Source organism: Dipodomys ordii, unplaced genomic scaffold (assembly GCF_000151885.1).
Source record: "Dipodomys ordii isolate 6190 unplaced genomic scaffold, Dord_2.0 Scaffold19, whole genome shotgun sequence".
Classification (NCBI taxonomy): domain Eukaryota; kingdom Metazoa; phylum Chordata; class Mammalia; order Rodentia; family Heteromyidae; genus Dipodomys; species Dipodomys ordii.
Genome location: NW_012267235.1, coordinates 4,665,047 through 4,684,530, shown reverse-complemented (window position 1 = coordinate 4,684,530; position 19,484 = coordinate 4,665,047). Strand labels below are relative to the sequence as shown.

The following is a 19,484-nucleotide window of genomic DNA, read 5'->3' as shown; positions in this document are numbered from 1 at the left end:
GAAGACAAGACAGTACCTGGAGGGAAGAGGTGCCGGCGCAAGAGAGCAGACACAGCCAATGGGAAATCACAGCGCGTCCCTGCGGCAACCAATGGGAAAGCAGCACAAGGGGGCTGCTGACTATGATTCCGGGGGCCGGAAGTGGGAGCGGCCTGTCGCCTACTGGTAGCGCAATTGAAGGCGGGGCATCGTTAGGGGCAGAGGTCTTGAGGCCGCTTTCGGTGACGGCCAAACCCGTGGGGTAGTTCTCTAGTAGATCCCGGTGGCGCTTCAGTCTAACTCAGTGGAGTTCTGTTTCGCTGCGGTCATCATGAAATTCCAAAACAAAGAATTGTAGAAAACCCCCACAGACTAGGAAAGAGGGGAAAGGCTGGGCCTGAAACTCCTTCTGAACCTCCAATAGGCGGCGCAGGGGTTTCCTCTTTCCTCCAATTCTTTTTTTTTTTTTTTAATCGACAAATGATCCTGCTGTCCTTCAAGACCTGCATTGTCTCCAGTCCCATATAAAGCTCTTTCATAGGAGCAGGGTGGGGCGAATACCATCTGAGACAGCCACTAGCTGGCTGCGGCCTCCTGGGTCTGTGTAAAGGGCGGGCAGGGTCCTTAAGACACCTCCAGAATCCAGAGCGGGCCACAGAAGGACGGAGGGTGGCCGCTGGAGGTCGCCGTGGCCCCGCGACACCAGGAACCAGAATGCTGGATTCGAATTCTCTCAACAGTTAGCTGAAATAAGGTCTGAACGCTACACCAGGGCCCCACTGCTGGCGTCTTCACGTCTTTATGGTACAATTAGCAAGTTCCAGGAAAAGAGGAACCATGCCAGTGTTCACCACTTTAATTCCAGAGTTTAGAATAGTGAGCAACTTTAGCAGATGGGTTTTGTTCAATGCTCTATCATAAGTGTCCTAGGGTTTTAGAGCTTAGTTCTGCATATCCCTTTACCAAGATCAAGAGAAATAGGAAGTCAGGAGGCAGTACATAATTTTTCCCCAGAAGCCTAGTGTCACACCCAATACTGTTACTAAATTAAAAGGTACCATATGAAGGAAAGGTGTAGAGAGGCAGATAATAGAGGCAGGTTATTATAGCCAATAAGATAAAGAGGCTAAGCAGACCAAGCATTGTTGTTGGAAGGGGAGCCCTCCCCCCACCCTCTTAATAAAGGCCAGAAACCAATAACCCACACCATCAGACTCTTAAACTGGGTCCTGGGATCTTTGTCTTATGAGGTGGTAGCAATAAATAGGGCTGGGCACAGTGGTTCACACTTGCAATTCTAACTGCTCAGGAAGTGTTTTCAAACTCAATAGTTTTGATGCCAGCCCAGGCAAAAAGTTAATGACACTCCATCTCAAGAAAAAGCTGAGCATGGTGACAGACCTATTACACCCAAGAAAATGTAAAATAGGAAGATCACAATTTAGGTCACCTGAGGTAAGAAAAGTAAAATCCTACTGGATTGGCTCAAATGGTAGAGTCCCTGTCTAGCAAGTACAAGACCCTGAGTTCAAAACCTAGTGTAATTGCCAAAATTGGGAAGGTGGCTCAGTGGTAGAGTGCTTGCCTTGCATGCCTGAGGCCCTGGGTTCAATTCCTCAGCACCACATAAGCAAAAAGAAAAAAGCCGGAAGTGGCACTTGAGGCCCTGGGTTCGATTCCCAGCACCACATAAGCAAAAAGAAAAAAGCCGGAAGTGGCACTGTGGCTCAAGTGGTAGAGTGCTAGTCTTGAACTGAAGAGCTGAGGGACAGCGCCCAGGCCCAGAGTTCAGGCCCCACAACCGGACCCAAAAAATAAATAAATAAATAAATAAATAAAAATACAGACAGGAACACAAGAAGCCACCTATAGATTTATTAAACTTTATTTCCTCTGAGTCTCTGAGGAGTCAGCAGGGATATAAGGCGAAGTGGCAGTAGCTGCAGGGGCCTGAGCAGAGCTGGTGCTGGGAGGGGCTGGCAGGAGCAGAAAGAAGACATTTAAATATCCAGGTCCAAAAGCCAGTTAATGGGTCTCCTTCATCTGTCTTTGGATTTTGTGTAGCATCTCCTGCATCCGCCGCAGCTGGAATAGTCATATGCATCAAAATGAGGCTTTTTGGAGTCCCCAACTTTCAATCCCTTGAGTCAGGGCCTTGGTAGCCCTGAGATATGATGGAGGCTGGGAACATACCAAATATGCACCAGAACCAGGATTTTTCTGTCTCCAAACTAGGAGATACATCTATGATCAAACAGGGGACCTCCCATGCTGTCTACCCCTACTACCACATACTGCTCTCACCTCCTCATCTTTCTCTCGGATTAGCTTCTCAGTTTCTGGATCTGTCCCTAGTGGGACAGCAGGGATGGGGAAGTCAGTACCACTCTCTCGAGTCAGTTTGCTAGGGGGGAAGGGGAAAGGAGGGTGGTAAGGTTAGGGGGACCCCATCACCATCTTGGGTTGAGCCCAGGGCCTGTAGAAGAATAAGGGAAGGGCTTGTCCTAGCTCCTGGTCATACTTGCGATTTCGTTCCTTCACCACTAGGCGGGTCATACTCTGGATGCACTGTGCCCTGTAGTTCTCATAATGTGTCTCCCGAGTCACATCCTTCAGATCCTGCATGTGGGTACGCACCAGCATTGTCCTCAGCTTCACAAAGTCGCAGTGCCCTGGGTTTTCCACTGCATAGCAAGGCTGAGGTCAGCCAGGGGTATGGGTAGACGGGAGCCACTAAGGTCAAGGAGATACTTTGATCATAAGCTCAGTCCTTTACCTTCCACGATGCCCCAAGGGTAAAGTCGGCCCCGAACTCGCCGCCCCCTGGCTTCTACCACAGTATTGCTGCCAATTACCGCAAATGGGATGCTTTCCTAAAAGAAGTTAGGGGTGCCTGTCAGCACCCCACATCCTCACCTGTTTCTTTTCATCTGTGACTTCTGTTTTTTCTAGGAAGCTTAGGGTCCTCTCCCACCCCAAAGACTGTCATTACAGAGAATTCTACCCCCTTCTTCTTCCCAGGAGAAACAAGATGTGAAAGGGGTGCCCTGGGGTGGCCCCACCTTTAGGGCTTGGTCCTGTAATTTGAAGTCCTCATCCTCATCAGAGTCACAATCAGGAAACTGATAGATCTTGATTCCAAAGTACTCAATCTCCTCCCGGATCTGACAAATAGATGAGGGGCCCACAGTTCTGGGCACCCCATCCTTTTTAGAAGCCCACCTGCTCCCTTTCCCCCACCAGCTTCCCTCACTTTGCGTTTCTTGCGGTCCACTTCTGGAGGTGTCAGTGTGTCCGCCTTAGCCAAGATAGGCACGATGTTGACCCGCTGATGCAGGGCCTTCATGAACTCAACATCCAATGGCCGGAGCCTGAGGAACAGGAATCTGTGACCACCTGCTAGTGGCAGCCCTGCCCCGGTGCTCTTGGCCTGTTCCCTTAGTAGCACCCGGTGGTGCCAGGAGACTCAGGCTCAGACCATACCCGTGGCCGAAGGGTGAGATGAAGTACAGGCAGCAGTGCACCCTGTTGTCTTGGATGTTCTTTCGGTTCAGGCCACTTTCATCCCGGAAGTACTGCTCGAACTGCTGGTCGATGTATTCTGCCACAGGTTTCCAGCTGGGCAGGGACAGACAAGCAGAGAAACTGTGGGAGTAGGGGCTGTCTAGTGGGCTCTGGGATTGTAAAGAAGTAGCCCATGATGAACAGCATTTTCTAGATACTGTTATTCCCTGGCTTGTTTTACTACATCTTCAGCAATATACCTCGGTGGGACAGAGATGTATTTCATATGTCCTGATAGGAAGTTAGAGTGATTACAGAGGCAAAATTCAAAAAATTCTAGTTTGACAAGAAAAAGTGCTCAGGTGATCAAACAAAGCAGTAAGAATTGCAAGGTGCCCAGGTGCTAGTGGCTCAGGCCTGTAATCCTAGCTACTCAGGAGGCTGAGATCTGAGGATCATGGTTCAAAGCCAGCCCAGGCAGAAAAGTTTGTGAGATTATTATCTTCAGTTAACCACAGAAAACCAGAAGTGGGGCTGTGGCTCAAAGTGGTAGCACACTAACCTTGAACAAAAGAGCTCAGTGACAGGTGCCTAGGCCCTGAGTTCAAGCTCCACAACAAACAAAATAATAATAATAGCAATAATAATAATATCAAGGTGGCTACAGGTGAACACCAACCAACTAGAAGCCAGAGAAACCCTAAGTCAGGTTTAAAGTCCATCCTCCAGAGCCTTTGCTCATGTGGTTCCCACTCTTTTCCCACCTTTCCAAGCCCATTTCAAGGCCCTATTCAAGAACTAGCTCTTCCATGAAGACTCTTTTGACTACATCAGTGAACACTGCTCTTCCCTTCCTTACACATTCACACATATAGTCATCCACTGTATAATAATGTTCAGACCAACTTTGGATCTCATATACTTCAGTGGTGCCATCAGATTATAATGGGGCTAAAAAATCAGCAGTATATCATAGCACCGATGCATAATTTATGTGTTTGTGGTGATACTCATGTAAACAAACCTAATGTACTGCCACATAGGAGGCAGAGATCAGGATAACTATTGTCTGAGGTGAGTGAGCCCAGGACAAAAATCTATAAACACTCAATCAATAAAATGGGCATAGTGGTATGCATCTAGCTGTGAGGGAGCCAGCAGGGTGACATCTGGAGGCCAGCCCCAAGCAAAACCACAAGACCATGCCTAAAACGGCAAAACAAGGCTGAGCTGTGGCTCAAGTAGTAGATTACCTGCCTACCAAGCATAAGGCCTTGACCTAAAATCCTAGTACTACTAAAAATTAAAAATTAATAAAAGTATGACACATACAATTAATATACATAATATGTGGTAGTGATGATATCTATTACTTTATGTATTTGCTATGTCATATTAATTAATGTATGCCTTCTACAAATAAAAACAAAGTTAATTGTAAAAGAGTATTTGTGTTATGTTAGCAGCAGCTTCAGCAATCTCATTTCTTGGCTGCACCAAGAGGCCATATCAGGTAACTAACATAAGCCATCTAAGTTTGTGTGAGTAACTTTTATGATGCTTGTACAATGACATGCCTAATTTTAGAATGTATCCTTGTGATTAAGTAATGCATATATATAGCCATATATAAATTTATTTACTTATGAAGTTTTAGTTCCAGGTCTTTAGCTTTTCTGTTTAATCTTTATCTTCCGATTAGGTGGATACTGTATATTTTGAGCATGATCATTCTCATTTTAGACATACATTAAATCTGAGCTGGGCACCGGTGGCTCACACTTACAATCCTAGCTACTCAGGATGCAGACATCTGAGAATCAAGGTTCAAAGTCAGCCCCAGGGAGAATTCTACTCCCTCCATAAGCCTCTAATGATAACCAAAAGGCCCAAAGTGGAGCTCAAGTGGTAAAGCACCAATCTTGAGCAAAAATCAAAGGGACAGTGCCTTGGCCCTGAGTTCAACCCCCAATACTATCACACACACACACACACACACACACACACACACACACACACACACGCACACAATTATATCTAGAGAATCTAAGAGATGTTACCAGAATATTTTGCTAGTAAATTCTCAGTCTCAGTTTCTGTTTTTTTTGACTCATAACTCAAGTGTTTGCCATTCAATAGCCTGTCTTGTTTGCTAATTTGTTACCTGATGGATACACATGTTAGACCCTCTTCCCCTCTGTAATAAAAATCACTCACACTTGTCTGCACTTTTTTTCCAGTCCTGTGGTTTGAACTCAGGGCCTGGGTGCTGTCCCTGAGCCTCTTTGTGCTCAAGGCTAATGCTCTATCACTTAAGACACAGCGCCACTTCTGTCTGTCTGTCTGTCTCACAGACTTTTCTACCTGGGCTGGCTTTGAACCAGGATCTTCAGATCTCAGCCTCCTGAGTGGCTAGGATTACAGGTATGAGCCAACGATGCCTCTTTTTGTCTATACTTCTTAAATGTCCAGTACAGACTGGATACCTAGTGTATATGTTTCATAAATTCCTGCTCGTTGACTATAAAGTATGAGGTAGAATTGTTATTATGAAACTATTATTATTAAAGTGATTATTATTATTATTATTGGAGATAAAAGGAGGTAAGTAAATTGAAAAAAAATAATAGTACAGCAGGAACCAGGTATTGGATGGGGCTAGAATTTCAAACAAGTTGCTTGCTGAAGCATACTACTAGTGCAGGAAGGGTGATGATGATGTGGAGGTTACCCCAACCCATCAGGAACATTGATGGAGATCATGTCCCATGTGCCATGAACTAGCCCAGAATGTAAGAAATGACTATCCTCTCAAAGATCTGACTGTAAAGCTGATGAACAAGTCAGCTCCACTGAGAGGAAGTTATTCCAATGATAAAGCATATCATGAGGGTCCAGAAAGTAGGTAAGGGTCTGATTAGTTCGTAAAGCAATTATCTAGGGTCAACATCATGAGTGTGCAGTCTATGCAGCTTTTCAGACACCATTATAAAATTCTTAATCATTTTTAAGCAAGGAGCTCCATGTTATGATGCCTGTCCTGCAGTTACCATTGTTAAAATTCATGAGTATATTTGGCTGGGAATGTTGCTTAGTGGTAGAATGCTTGCCTTGCATACATGAAGCTCTGGATTTGACTCCTCAGTACCACATAAGCAGAAAAAGCTGGAAGTGGTGCTGTGGCTCAAGTGGTAGAGTGGTAGCCTTGAGCAAAAAAAGCTAAGGGAAGTTCCCAGGGCCTGAGTTCAAGCCCCAGAACTGGCAAAAAAAAAAATTCATGAGTATAACATACAGATGTCATTCTGGGTGATTTTTCAGATCGATTAGGTGAAATGGAAAGGGCTGATATTTTTCAGTTGAAGAAATAAAAATGCAGCCATTTGCTCAAGGTCACCAAGTTACTAAATACCAAGATTTAAACTCTCAGGACACAGCTCAAGTGCTTGTCTAGCAAACTAGGGGGAGAAGAGAATGACCCTGAGTTCAAACATAGTTCTGCCAAAAAAAAAAAGATTTGAACTGTTAGGCTAGGGATCTGAGAACCTCCTGCCTAACTTTTCCATCAAAGGCACTACCTCTGTTATGCTCATCTACTTACTTAGATCTGACAATTACATAAGCATCCCTCCAACCCATTAAAAAAATTAAAAGCTAGGAATTGCTATATGCACATACGATGGCAGATAACCTGGAGGGTGCCTGCAATTTATACAAGTTTCACCATCTTTTTTCTTTTGTCTTTTCTTCCCTTCAATCTTTCCTCCATGCTCCTTCAGTGTCCAGTCAACGGGACTTGTTTATAGCATCTGAAAATGCTATTGGGAAAAGAGGAGGAGGAGGGAGAGGGGGAGGAGGAGGAGGAGGAGGAGGAGGAAGGGAGGGTGGTGTTTACACCTAATAAAACACCTATTATATGTCATGCCCTGTGCTACCTGTTCTCAGAAGTGTTTGCTTTTTTGAGGCTCTTCTTTCTTGTGTACCCATCATAGATCAGAGTTGAAAGGAATATTAGAAACTATTCCAGTTCTTTTCTTCTTATACAAGACAACTATCCAGTGAAAGCATGCCTAAGGTCACAAATCTCTTCCTCCTGACAATTATGACTGTGTCTGTTCCTGTGTGTGACCTGTATGTGCATGGAACAAATGAGTGGGACAAAGACAGCTGGGGTTGTGCTTGGTCAGACATACCACTCTGTGTTGTTGACTGCATCCCCAAAACCTGGTGTGTCCACAATGGTGAGCCGCAGTCTCACACCCTTCTCTTCTATATCCACCGCATGCTTAGTAATTTCCACAGTTTGCATGATCCGCTCTGGAGAAGGGGGAAACTGAGGCAAGGGCAAGGGCAGAGACCTGCCCAATGAGGACAAACCATTCACCCCAGACAACTTTGCTGCCCAGACTGCTTCATCCACACTGCCCTCCTTCCCACCCCCATGCTGCAGGAGGGCCTGTTCTCTGGGAACCAGCAAGGAACATGTTTCCCAACACAGGAAATGCCGGTGGCTGTTGGCTCTGGCCCCAGCCTCTTCTCTGCTCCCGGCTTTTTTTCTTAGATTCCTGAAATCCTTTGGGGAGGGGGGTCAGACACTCATTCAAAGAACAGGATTCGGGTCCCTGCCCTGCTTCAGCACCCAAATCTTTAGGGAACTGGATGGTGTGCTTCCAGGCCAGAAAGGCCTATAGAGGGATATAATCAGTCTCTCTAGGAAGCCATAGCTTCAAGCATGCTGGGGAAGGTCCCTAACTCACATCCCGTGACTCTGGAATGAGTTTTTAACTTTCCAAGTTAGGCCTGCCTGCCTGTCTTCATTCTCTTCTCCTTTTCTTACCTTCAGCACCAAGGAGTTTCCGATCTCGGTATAGATCAGTGAGGAAGAGGCTATTGACAAGAGTGGATTTACCCAGGCCAGATTCTCCTGATGGGTCAGAGGTACCAAGTCAGAAGATAAGATCTGCATGTCGCCCAGAGGCAGTCCCACCTGATCACCTGGGGTGAACTACTTTTCTTTTTAGTCAGGACTAAACTAACCAAAGCACAGCATTTTACAGCTTGAAGGAAGCAGAGGTACATTTGCCTAGCTTTCTCATTTGAATGAAGGTGAGAGAGCAAGAGATTTTTCAAGGTCACAAGAAAAGGGAAAATACTAGAAAACTGTTCACCAAGTGTACCACCTCATTCCTCTACACCAACATGTTTTGGGGTTCCTGGTTATTTTCCAAAAAGCTGTAGTCATTTGCTGTGTGCTTTCTCCCTATTCCCCCCCTCTCTCCCTACCTCCCTTTCTCCCTCTCTCTCTCTCACACACATACACACACATATGCACGCACACACACATGCACCCTAACACCCCATGAAACACCCCTTCCCCAATCCCACCCTGCCCCTTTCTACCTGCCACCATGAGGGTAAAGTCGAAGCCTTTCTTCACAGACTTTCGGTGAACTTGGTTGGGGAGGGTTGCAAAGCCCACATATTCTTTGTCATCCTAAGGACAAGAAGGCAAAATGCATTAGGAGGGGACCAGCACCAGTTTTCTGTCTTCTAAGTTTCTGCTTCAGCCTTAAAGGAGTAGTGCCACATTTGAGTTCCCAAATTCCTACCTATGAGGCCTCTTGCCCCTGCAAATGTGACCAGTTTCCAATACCCTCGGTGTAAAAATCCTCAGAGCTGGGGCTCTGAAATAGGAGAGAGAGGACCTAATCTTTCGCGCGTGCACATGTGCACACATACACATACACATGCACATACACATACACATACACAGAAAAATGCACATGGACATGCATGTATTCTTTCACATATTTTTTCAGTTCCTTCCCTGGGTCTTCTGCACCCGCCCACTGAAAAACAAAGGCAGGGCTGGAGTCTCTACCTCAGAGGAATCATAAGGATCCAGCTTGCCCCATGGGCTGCGGGGCCTGCTGCAAGGGCTGAGAGGAGCTGGGGCACAGATGTACTGCTGGCTGTCAGAGGACTGGGGCCACGAGGGGGCTTTGAACTCCTGGTCATCATCATAGAGGTCTGGAGCCTGGGGTCTTGGCTCTGAGATTTGGGGCCTGCACACCCTAGTCTTGACCTCCGGTGGGTGGCACTGCTCACTTCCTGGGAAATCCTTCACGAACTTGCTCAATTCTGCATCATCGGTGGTGTCCTCCAGGAAACGCTTGATCTGGAGGATGGTAGGGGTGAGTGGGGTGGATGGTAGGGAGTAGGTGGGAGGTGGCAGGGAGGGAGCCAGGAGGTAAGAACAAGGAAGAAGGCAGAAGACAGGAGAAGGTGAGGAGAGAGGGCAAGTACTTACGGTTAGAGGGAAAGAAACAGCAACTAGGCCAGAGGAGAGGGTTGTCATTACTTGCTTCACTAGCCTCCCCAAGCCAAGAGATGGGGTAGAGACCCAGGATCCAGGAGGAACCCTGGCCAGTGCCCAAGGTCCTGGTCTCTCACCAGGGTATTTGTTGAGGCTGCCTTGCTAGCTATCTGGCTAGGCCAGGGACCAGGGACTGTCCCAAAGGTCAGCACCATCAGTCTGTGTAAGAGGGAGAGGAGAGACCTGAGACTATGGCTCCAGATCCCACAGGGAATGCAGAGAATCAGAATACAGCACAGGCACGGGGAGCAGGGTGGGGAGAAGGGAGCTTCCCCCACAGGAAAACCAAGAGCCAGCAAGGGGTTCTGTGCCTGTTACTGCTGACCAGTGTGAGCTGAGGACCCAAGGGCAGATGCTACTGTGGGTATTCATTCACTCAGATTCGCCGCCCAGGACTCAGTCTTGCTAATCCTACTTTTAATCTAGACCCTGAACCATAACAGAATCTGGCTCTAGACCCCAGGAGAGAAGAGTAAACCTGGTACATGTGACTATGGATGCAGAGCAACGAGGAGGAATCAGGTAAGAGGACAGGAGAACACTGAAAAGCAGGGCCGGACCTCTATTGCTACAGACAGCCCAAGAGTATGTCCCAACATGGGGACTGGCTCCCTCTAGACACCTATTCTACTTATTTCCAGTCTAGAAGATAGGCTCTTTTCTCTACTCTTCCCCTTAGCTCTAGACCCTCTAGCTTCCCCTCTTCTTTGGGGGTCAGCGCCCTTTGTGGGGTGCCTGGCAGTGCTGGGCTCAGCTATCTCACAACATCCAAGTGCTACCCCCAGACAATGAACAAAGGCCAGTTATAGAGGCTGACTCACCCTCTAAGGGTTGGCCAACCAAGTGGGGGCTATTCTGAACCATTGTGGAGTCCCAGCTATAGTGGCGGGGGACATAAGTCCCCCACAATCTTTCTTCATAAACCTGTTTTACAATGGGAAGAAACGCAAAAGGTGCATAAACTGCCAGGTTTATGCCAGAGGAAAGAAACTGAGAAAGGAAAGCTTGAGGGGAAAGAGCTATCTTTAGGCTGTTATCTCCCATACCTTCTGATAAGTCAGTCTCCAAGGCTTGTCTAGATGGAGGGGAGGAAAAAGGCCCTTTATCCTGAGTCTTGAATCATTTAGGGGTTTAGTGATCAGAAGAAGCTCTCCTAAGGCAAAGCTTACCTAACAAGCTTTTCACATTCATACTATTTGGGTCTCATGGAATGTCCACACAAGTCAGTGTGTGCTTCTTGGTCTAGCATGATGACTGGGACTCCCTTCACTCTCAAAAGTGTCCCAGCTTGGCAGAGTAATTATACAGCAACAGATAAGGATGGGGCTGAGGGGACAACAGGTCTTGCTATCTGACAGCTAATTAGTTCAGGACCTCCAGGAAATCCTACCTCTCTTCACAAGCCTAAAGTGACCCAGCAGTTGACCTGGGCAATTTTATTAAGGGTGGGGCAAAAGGACTTGCTTGGTAGCACTGAACAGAGAGGCAATAAGAAAGGGGAAGAAGGAAGGCACTGATGGGAGACTGCTAGCCCCCAACAATATTCCAGCAGAGCCACCAGGAACCCCAGCACCATAGTCCTCTCTGCGAGCCCTAACTGTGCATCAGCATGGAGGAAGCCAAAGTACTCAGACAAGGAGTTAAGATACCAAAGTCCTCACCTGTCTTTCCATCGCCTCACCTAGCACTGCAAGTAACCAAATCATTTTCTAATTTTGTGTCTCAATCCCAATGAAGACTAGGAAAAGACATGGTGGGTCCCCTCCCCACCCAGCCCCCAAATTCCAGAGCAGCACCTTACCCCAGCTTCAGTCCCATCCTCGGGGACAGAATGGTCCATGACCCACGCTTCGGACCCCCGTCAACAAGCTCTATGTCTAATTTTATCTCCCAGACAAAGTTCCTCACACACACAGCAACAGTCTTGTCTTGATGCTCTTATCATCTGCCGTCCTGGTTTGCTCCTTTCCCTTTTTCTTTAACCTCCCTCTACTACTTCCAGCAGGGACCAAAAAAGCCTGTGGAATGTCCCTCCCCACCCCCTCTCCTCCTCCTCCTCCTCCTCTTCCCTTGGCTCCCACTCTCCAAGGGCAGTTGAGCTGCAGCAGGATCACTTAGTTCCTCTGCAGTCCCCTCCTCCTCTGATTGGCTGCCCTACGATGCCTGCCTGCTTCCTACCCTGGTGGGCACAGCACCAATCTCCTGTCAAATCTGCAGGACAGGCTCTTGATCTGCTTAACCTCTCCTGCTAACCCCTCAAGGACATACAGGACTCTCTGAGGACTAGGAGCTATCCAAGGTGACTGACCCATCAGTCCATGGGGATAACCACCCAGGAGAACTGCTCACAAAAGATTTCAACCCTCCTCCACAATCTTACTGTCACCTGAAGTTTAAGCAGTCCTGAAGAAGAGTAGGAATGTCCAATAATACCTTTGGTATAAGTTCTAAGGAATAGTCCTACATTTCTTCCCAAATGTCCCTTCTAGAGAGAAAAAAGAAAAACAGAAACAAAAAAAAAAAAACCCTACCCTCCCAGTGTCTTCAGAAATCTGCTCCTAGAGGGGGACTTTGCTCCAGGGACTCCTGACACTATAGGGTGCCTGGCCTCTAACTCTGAGTTCCTGTATCAATTCTATTAACCACCATTTCCAAAGTCAATAGGGTAGCTGGTAGCACTTAAGTATGTGAGGAGCATGGGTTCAAGCCAACAGGAGGCTAGCATCCTAGAGGCTCCAGAGCTAAGTGGGAGGTAAATTGAGGGATCTAGTTTTAAGTGTACAGAAGGGGCACTCCAATAGGAGTCTTGAAGCCAGTGTTTCTGGTTGGGCCTGGGTAGTGTCTTAATTTCAGGTCCTTAATATCAACACAAAATGGCCATCTCTCCCTTGCTTCCAGGGGGCTGGAAGAGAAAACACTCCCAGATGACGGATAGCTCAACCTGCTTTGAACTTGAGGGAAAGGAGCATCTCAAGTCCCAGGGTGGTCACTAATATTGGCTTGTCATTCTCTTCACATGCAAATTTAAATCTCCTGGTGCTCCTGGGATGAAGAGGTCTCCCTAAAGAGTTTCAAAGTAGGAAGGGCTCTGGTCTCCTTTGACAAGGAGACTCTTCATAAATGAATCTGGCCTGACATGAACCACTGAGCCCAAGGCTTGAACGACTTAAGGGCAGAGGCCTGAGGCTGGAGGCTTGGATGGTGGCAGATAGTGGTGGTGGGATATTTTTAATTAGGGTGGCTTCAGTCAAGCTGAATGCACCAAGACCTCAGCTGAAGTCAACTTGGTGTGTGGGCAGAAAATACCCCTCTGGTCCCTGCTGGGCTTGGCATTGATTCCCCAGGCTTCCATTCCCTAAAATAGTCAGTCTGTCCATCACCCATTTGTGGAGAAGGTGGGGGACAGAGAGGAGAGGCACCACTTGGACTCTCTCAGGAACCCCCTTTGGGGAAGATCACAGGGTCACCAAGACTTCCTGGCCAAGACTTGGGCCTCTGCCTGGACACAGCTTGAGGGACAAGAGCACCAAAAATTGGCCTTTCTAGATCTGAAAGCTTCTGGTTCTACAGAGGCCAGGGAGTTCCCTTCTGGTGGTGGCCCACAGCCAATATCCTGCCCTACAGGCGGGTCACCGGTCCCCTCCTGCTGTAAACAGCTTGTGCCTCCCAGTGCAGAGGCTAATGGCTGTGGGGTGGGGGAAGCACCCGGACTGGGAGAAGAGGATGGCAAGGCCTGGAGGCCTGGACATGTATACATTTTATCTGTGGCAGGCTCTGACAACAATGGCAGAAGAGCTGGCCTTACCACCAAGCATCAAAACTTTTACCTAGCATCAAAATTTTTACCTTTTTGCTTCTTTTCCCACTACAGGCAGTGACAGGAATGAGTCCCTTCCCCCCCCCCCAACCTCCACACACTGCAGAGGGACCTGGCTGAGGGGAGGAGGGGTAGATGCAGCAAGGGGAAGCTTTCCCCACGTTCCTGTCTGGGAGGCAAAGGGACACAGCTGATCCCATCCAGCAGGATGGCGGACTAAGTTTTCCTTTCTCAGGGGTCCATCTGAGAAAGGTCCAAGGGATGTCCCTTGTCAGTCTGTAGAAAAGAGGGATCAAGCGGCTCATCATCCCTTTTGGGGGAGAAGGGGTAGGACAGTGTTTGTGTTTTCTAACAGAAGTTGGTGCCGGCCTCCGGCCCTGGGTAAGCGGGTGAGGAAGGGTCATCCAGGTAAGAGCTGACTCAGGAAGGGCGGAGGACTCCCCCCCCCCCCCCCCATCACTGAGCACCAGCACAACAAGCTCATCTCTGTCGGCAGGGACCTCCCACAGCACTGACCCAGCCCTCCTTCTAGGACCGCCGGCAGAACCCCGGGGGTCCAGGCCCGCTTGGAGCTGTTGAGTTCAGAGGTAGAACTTGGGGAGAGACGATGCAGCAGCGCCAGCAGTGCCTGCGAGAGCCGAGCCCGGGGCGGCTGACTTCAACGCCTCCCGCCCCGCACAGCCAAGGGCTGCGGCATCGGAGCCTCCTGGGAGTGGTGGGCCCTGGGCGCCCCAGCCCTACTCGCCCTTGCCCGGCCTTGCCCGGCCCTGCCTGGCCCTGCCTTGAGCCCGCCCGCCTTACCATGGCTGCAGCCCGTGTCGGGCCGGCTCCGCCTGGACAGCGCCCGAGCGACCCGCTGCGGGAGCTGTGCGCCGACCTCGCTGCACGCACCGCCGGCCCCCACCCGCCTCCCAGAGTGCGGACCGCGAGGGGCGGAGCCCTGGGCGGGGCCAGCCGGCCCCTAGGAGGGGCCTGCACCTTTGCTCGGGTGGGTGTGGGCGGGAACTAGATGGGGAAGGGAGGTTGGGGAGGGGGGCTTACCTCCCCGACCCTGGGCTGCACGGGACACCTGGTTCGTCCTTATTCAACGCCTGAAGAATGATTTTCCTCAGGAAGTGCAGCACCACGGGGAGGGAGATGGGGGAGAACGGCTACTTGTTATCCCCAGGAAATGCCTTTGGGGGCGGGGATGACAGGGGGATTTGCTGCATGGGTTGGAAAGAAACCATTAGTTACCCCCAGAGATTCAAGCAAGGTTTTAGGGAAGTGAGCTGACTGATGTCCAAGTTACTGATTGACCATACCCTCCACCCTACCTCCCAAAGGGGAATGTTAGACCTTACCCACTTCCATCCAAGCTGTGGAAAAGACACAGGTTAGTTGCAGGTTCCCTTTGTGCAGGACCCTAGATTAAAGATTAAAGCGGATTTGCTGCACAATTTATCCAAGGATCATCTGCTGGAAGGGTGGCAGGAGAGGCTGAGTGGTTTTAATAGTGTGGGGGAGGCTGGTCTGGGCTGAGGACAGTGGGGGAGAGCCTCTGGAAAGGCCAGCCCAGGCATAGCCCAGACCAGCTGGGACATTTTTTCCTGTCAAGTAGGTGACATGTTGTGGAACAGGTGCCTCCCAACAGTTTTAAAGGCATTCAGAGCTCAGAAAGGTCAGGGCAGTAGTGAGGGGTAGGTAGATGCCTGGAGGTGAGGAATTGGTAAGGGATTTCCTATGTGGAGTCTGAACTGGTGTCTCCTATGGATGTTTCCAGAAGCATGTCTCTCTCTAACCTCCAAAGCCCTCTTTCAAGGTCAGGCTCACTGACCTCTGTCTGAATGTATCCTTGGTAAGACTGAATCTCACAGGCCTGGCCTTCTATATGAGTAGAAGTACCAGCAAGTTGAGGAGAGACTTTTCTAGTTGGGTGACTTTGGACAACTCTCAGAATCCAAAAGGAGGGGGATTAAATAGATGTTTTTGTTTGTTTGTTTGTTTTGGTCATGGGGCCTGAACTCTGGGCTTGGGCACTGTCTCTCAGCTCTTCAGCTCAAGGCTAATTAGTGCTCTAAACTTGAGCCACAGCACCACTTCCAGCTTTTTCTGCTTATTGTGGTACTGAGGAATTGAACCCAGGCCTCATGAATGCAAGGCAGGCACTCTACCACTGAGCCACCTTCCTAGCCATAAATAGATACTTTCTAAGTTTCCTTTGCGCATTCAAAAAAAAAAAGATGGAGTAGGGAAGGAGAAAATGTTGTATGCTTCTACAGGCCTTGGAGGAAAGTAGAACAAGGCAGCAGCAACAGGAGGTACCAGGGAAAAGATAGTCGATGAAGAGACAGAAGAAGCCTTGTAGGCATAGGATTGGGGACTGCAGCTTGGCTCTAATGAGAAGGGACCTCAGAAGTATAGAGGGTTCCTGATGTGGAAAGGTCCCAGGGAAAGGCCTGTTTTAGACCAGGAGATCTGAAGCTATAGTCAGAAAACTAGACATACAAGAGAGAGAGAGAGAGAGAGAAACAACCAATGTTGTTGGAAGTCTGCAGAAACAGCAGCTGCTACTGCCATCAGACAGTGAGGCTATACAAGGTCCGCTGTCCATAGCCCCAGGCAGCTAGTACTTATGCACACTCATAAGAATGCCTCTTGGGTGCTTCTAGTCAGCAGTCATGTGGCCTGGGGTGGGGAGAAAAGGCAGGCTCCACAACAAAACCTTATTTTCCTCTACCATAACATCCTTCCTCCCCTAAGCCCCAGCTGTGTTCCAAGTGTGGACACAGAAACATCTCAGAAGGCAGCTTGGCTAGCTCATCCTCAGCTGTGGCTGGAATCTCAAGCTCTTCTCTGGCACCTGCTTTTCAGGCTCCAGAAAGCCCTATGCATCCTGATGTGAGTTGGTGCCATCTTGCCTTGAGAGAAGTTCCTTAGCTCATAGAACTCAGCTCCAAGTCAAGCGTCTCAGGGTTTTGATGGATTCTAGTCCCTTTCTTTTCTTTTCTTTTTTTTCCGTGGGGCTTGAACTCTGAGCTTGGGTGCTTTCCCTGTGCTCTTCAGCTCAAGGTGAGAGCTCTACCGCTTGAGCCACAGCACCACTTCTGGTTTTCTAGTGGTTTATTGGAGAGAAGAACTTCACAGAGTTTCCTGTCCAGGCTAGCTTTGAACCATGATCCTCAGATCTCAGCCTCCTGAGTAGCTAGGATTATAGGCATGAGCCACCGGTGCCTGGCTTCTAGTCCCTTTCTAACTACTGTGCTATAGACCCAATATGAAGCATGATGGGTAAAATAAAAGCTAAAGACAGACTGTGTCATTCCACCTGCATAAGTCCTATATGCTAACTCTGTAGCATTTAAAGGACTCTAAGAGAACTTGACCTTAACATAAGCCCCATGCCAACTTTGACTATTAGAAGCCTGAAAGTTGGGGCTGAGAAGGTGGCTCAGTGGTAGAGCGCTTGCCTTGCATGCCTGAGGCCTTGGGTTCGATTCCTCAGCACCACCTAAGAAAACAGAAAAAAGCCAGAAGTGGCGCTGTGGCTCAAGTGGTAGAGTGCTAGCCTTGATCTGAAGAGCTGAGGGACAGCACCCAGGCCCACAGTTCAGGCCCCACGACCGGACCAAAACAAACAAACAAAAAAGAAGCCTGAAAGTTCCTTGTTCTTCATGCATGCTAGGCAAGCATTCTACCATGAAGCCACATTCCCAGCCAGTCCCTTGCTCTTCTTGGGACTCTCTTTCCCGTACTGGAGGAGGCTGGGCTCCCTACAACTCCAGCTCTCTTGTTCTGTATTAACAGAGGTAGGATCCTTGAATAAATCACTGATGACTGCATACTCTTCATCAGCTGACAGGTAACCTAGCCAACTTTGCCTTGGCACTCACCATCTGGAGCTCTGGCTCACCCTTGAAATTCAGCATCCTACCACACATTGTCTTTGACTAGAAAACAATTTCCTTGGCACTGCTAGAGTGGGAAGCCAAGTGTCTGGAGGGTGAATGCTTATTAGCTTGGCACAGAGGATTACTCCTCTGGGAACCTTAGATCAGCAACCACAGCTCCGTGCCTGACTCTTGATTCCTCCACTTAGGTCAAGTCAGGGTCTGAATGCAAAATCATCTAGTCTTCCTCCCTGGATTGTTCTTGCCCATCCACAGGTGAAGGTTGTATGGCACAGAAGCCTAGTAAAAAAACTGACTTGTACCAAGCATGGGCTTGGGTTCCAAGCTAAGAATAAAGAATGATTACAACAGGAAATCAGGATTTCAGATCTTCATGAATAGCAAAGGCCACTTTTGCCTCTAAGTATCTGTTTCTCTTAAGTGAAGCAAGAAGTCATTGTGCCCTTCTTCCCCCAGAGGTGGATGAGTCACTGAGGATATAGTTAGAGAGCCCTGGTAGAACCAAAGGGCCATCGCTAAGATGGGCCTTTCAAGGAATTGAAGTCAAGTCTGTCCAACAGGGTCTGTGTAGGGGCCAGAAACCCAAATACCTTAAACCCACTCATGTTCCATGTGTCTGGGGGCAGACATGAGATGTGGGTGGCAGCACTGGAGAACATCTGTTTCCTGGCACCTACTGAATGGCTTCAGAGAGGGTCAGTTTGTGTTGGCAAGGGCTGCCGGGCATCAGTAGCTCATGCCTGCAATCTTAACTACTTAGGAGGCTGAAATCTGACTACTGCGATTCAAAGCCATACCTGGCAGGAAAGTCCATTGAGACTCATCTCCAATTAACACCAAAAATAGCCAAAAATGAGGGTGCAGCTCAAAGAGTAAAGTGCTAGCCTTGAGCAGAAAAGCTTAAGGACAGTGTCCAGGCCTTGAGTTCAAACACCAGGACTGGCACAATCAATTAAACAATCCATCAATGGGGGAGAAAAAAAGAGTTGGCAGAAGCCAGCCATTCTGATAGGGAAGGTCTTTCCAAGCCCCTCTATGAGCCAGACAGGGCTACAGTTGCTTGCCTGTCTGTATGTGTGACTACCTATTTGATGTCTAACTCTCCTCAAAAGGCCCCTGCCTTGCCAGACTCTTGTTCTAATGCCTCCCAGGGCAAAAAAAAAGCAAAGCAAAACAAAACAAAAACTGACTCTTAACAACTATTCTTCAATCTTTGGGAGATGGAGTTACTAAGGTCATCATCATTCTGGGTCAAAATCTATGTGCCCTAGCTCTTACCCTCTTAGTTTACTTGGTTGTTGGATGTCCAAACTCTTTAAAGTGATCCATCTGCATACTTCTATCTCTCTCAAATTAACCATAGGCCCCTCAAGGGCAGGAATATGTCTTCTATTTTAACCTCTAGAGAACATGTAAACAAGTGATATAATGGATGACAGGTCTCTGCCCCCAGGAACTGGCTGATCAATGGACATCGACTGAAAGGATGCATTGATCAGTTTTCCATTCTGATTTGAGAGCACAGACAGGCCTTGAGGCTCTGGTCTTCATTGACCCATGAATACCCTTCATTCTGGTTGCTTTCACATTCACATCCACCTTCCAGCCTCATTATTCATAGGCAAAGATAGGCATTTTACTCCCACTAAAAGCTTTCCTTTTGCAATTCTTGATATTAATAAAATATTGAGAAGTTACAGGAGCATGTGGCAAGAGAAGAAGGATTTCTGTATCACCTAATGGAATCCCCAAGGCACAATACTCCTTAAAGTTTTGCCAGTTTGGGGCTGGGAAGGTGGCTCAGTGGTGGAGCACTTGCCTTGCATGCCTGAGGCTCTGGGTTCGATTCCTCAGCACCACATAAGCAAAAAGAAAAAAGCCGGAAGTGGCGCTGTGGCTCAAGTGGTAGAGCACTAGCCTT

At 48.4% G+C, this 19,484-nt stretch overlaps 1 protein-coding gene across 4 annotated transcripts; it reads right to left on the bottom strand.

Annotated features, from left to right (window-relative positions):
- Positions 1-1,839: 1,839 nt before the first annotated feature.
- Sept4 (septin 4) lies at positions 1,840-14,594 on the bottom strand. 4 transcript variants are annotated; one of them, XM_013013428.1, is made up of 12 exons: positions 14,475-14,594; positions 9,362-9,658; positions 8,881-8,974; positions 8,318-8,404; positions 7,674-7,797; positions 3,463-3,597; positions 3,233-3,350; positions 3,042-3,143; positions 2,756-2,852; positions 2,501-2,663; positions 2,284-2,383; positions 1,840-2,064 (listed from the first exon to the last, which is right to left on the bottom strand). In XM_013013428.1, the coding sequence occupies exons 1-12, from the start codon at positions 14,475-14,477 to the stop codon at positions 2,005-2,007; spliced, it is 1,380 nt and encodes a 459-aa protein (XP_012868882.1). In that variant the 5' UTR covers positions 14,478-14,594; the 3' UTR covers positions 1,840-2,004. The 4 variants fall into 4 exon arrangements, with proteins under 4 accessions (XP_012868882.1, XP_012868884.1, XP_012868885.1 ...); XM_013013430.1 differs by lacking the exon at positions 9,362-9,658 and having other exon boundaries at positions 1,841-2,064; positions 14,475-14,565; XM_013013431.1 differs by lacking the exons at positions 9,362-9,658; positions 14,475-14,594 and adding an exon at positions 12,290-12,305 and having other exon boundaries at positions 1,841-2,064.
- Positions 14,595-19,484: the final 4,890 nt, after the last annotated feature.

Bases quoted from the DNA above. Each gene is read 5' to 3' on its own strand.
- Sept4 (XM_013013428.1), bottom strand. The intron at 2,853-3,041 runs GTGGGGCCACCC...AACTTCTTTTAG, and splicing joins TACAGGACCAAGCCCTAAAG to GAAAGCATCCCATTTGCGGT. The intron at 2,065-2,283 runs GTGAGAGCAGTA...TGACTATTCCAG, and splicing joins TCCGAGAGAAAGATGAGGAG to CTGCGGCGGATGCAGGAGAT.